This window comes from Nematolebias whitei, chromosome 1 (assembly GCF_014905685.2).
Source record: "Nematolebias whitei isolate Nwh7 chromosome 1, NemWhi1, whole genome shotgun sequence".
NCBI classification, from domain to species: domain Eukaryota; kingdom Metazoa; phylum Chordata; class Actinopteri; order Cyprinodontiformes; family Rivulidae; genus Nematolebias; species Nematolebias whitei.
In genome coordinates, this window is record NC_056498.1 from 36,890,789 (window position 1) to 36,892,096 (window position 1,308).

Genomic DNA, 1,308 nt, shown 5'->3' on the forward strand with positions numbered 1-1,308 from the left:
GCTGATGACTGTCAAATTTATCTGCCATTAAAAGCTAATGGTTCTTGCAGAGAGAAAAGCAGTTTTATGTAAGCATCAACCGAAACACGTTTGCTGCAGATCTGCTAACTGTTGCTAACTCTGACGTGCGCTCCTACGTAACGGCGTGTTTCCTGGATTTAAAGTTCTGCCAATACTTATGGATTATTGCAGATTATCTACACCCGGTTCACAAATAAGGAATGGGACAGAGAAAGTAAAAGGAGCCAGATCATACACAATGGTTTCCAGGAGAGAGTTGTATCTCTGGATCTCCTGCAGTAGGACCACGTTGAGGGGCGAGGGTTTTTCCTGCAGGAGGGTCCTGGTTCTGTCGCAGTCGATCAGAGCTGGGATCTTCCCCCGGATGTCTCCCAACAGCTCTAGGACCTGAAAAAAGCAGAAGGGACAGACTCGCTGAAACTTACCCAATGATATAAACGTATGAAGTGGTGATGTTACGTAGAAGCACTGGTCATTCCACTCAGGGCTGATTCAACTGTGTGAATGTTTACGAAGCGTTCGGATTATTGTGAAACATTTTTCTTCTGTACGTTGTCTCGTTCCACAGTTTTTGTGCTACTTCAACGCTTCATAAATAAAAAACGTTCAGCTCATTCAGGAGAACGTTGCTGTAACTTTCAGTTTTGTTGCAACTTCAGCTTTTTGAAATATTTAGTCTTTTCTGCCACTTTTTGCCTCATAGAAAATGAACTGAGCTCATTTTACCTCCTTCAGATCTTTAGATCTGTTTTACAAGCTTTTACTGCTCCTTTCACTTTTTGTTCTGCTTCAGCTTCCTTCAGCTTCTTTCAGCTTCCTTGTGCAAATTTAAACTTTTCAGCCAATGTGATCTGTTTTTTCCAGCTGTATTGTGCTCATTTCAGATTCTTTCTGCTACCTAAAATATTTTTGTGCTTCTTCTAACTTTTTAGCTTGTTACACTCCTTTCAGCTCCTTTCTGATAGTTTCAGTTATTTCTGCTACTATTTAGCTGGTTTTATGGCAATTTTAGCTTTTTCAGCTAATTCCACTTAATTTTGCTATAATTCCAACTTCTTTCAGCCTAATTCAGCAAAATCGTGCTCTCTCCACTTCCTTCTGGTAATTTAAAGTTCTTCCTGCTTTTTCAGCTACTTTTCAGCTGTTTTTTTTTGTGCTAATTTTTTTCCAATAAATTCCACTTTTTGTGCTCATGTCTGCTTCTTCAGTCTAGTATTGAAAACGTGTTATTTCTGCTTTCTTCTGCTAATTTAAGCTTGTTCTAACTTTTCAGCTACGTTTTTAGCA

General features: G+C 39.3%; 1 protein-coding gene across 1 annotated transcript in view; it reads right to left on the reverse strand.

Moving 5' to 3' along the window:
* The window catches only part of dnah2 (dynein, axonemal, heavy chain 2), a 121,179-nt gene that overhangs the window by 12,240 nt on the left and 107,631 nt on the right, over positions 1-1,308 (reverse strand). Inside the window, exon 65 of the mRNA XM_037677468.1 lies at positions 257-408. Coding sequence (XP_037533396.1) covers positions 257-408 — 152 coding nt within the window. The remainder of the gene's footprint in view (positions 1-256; positions 409-1,308) is intronic.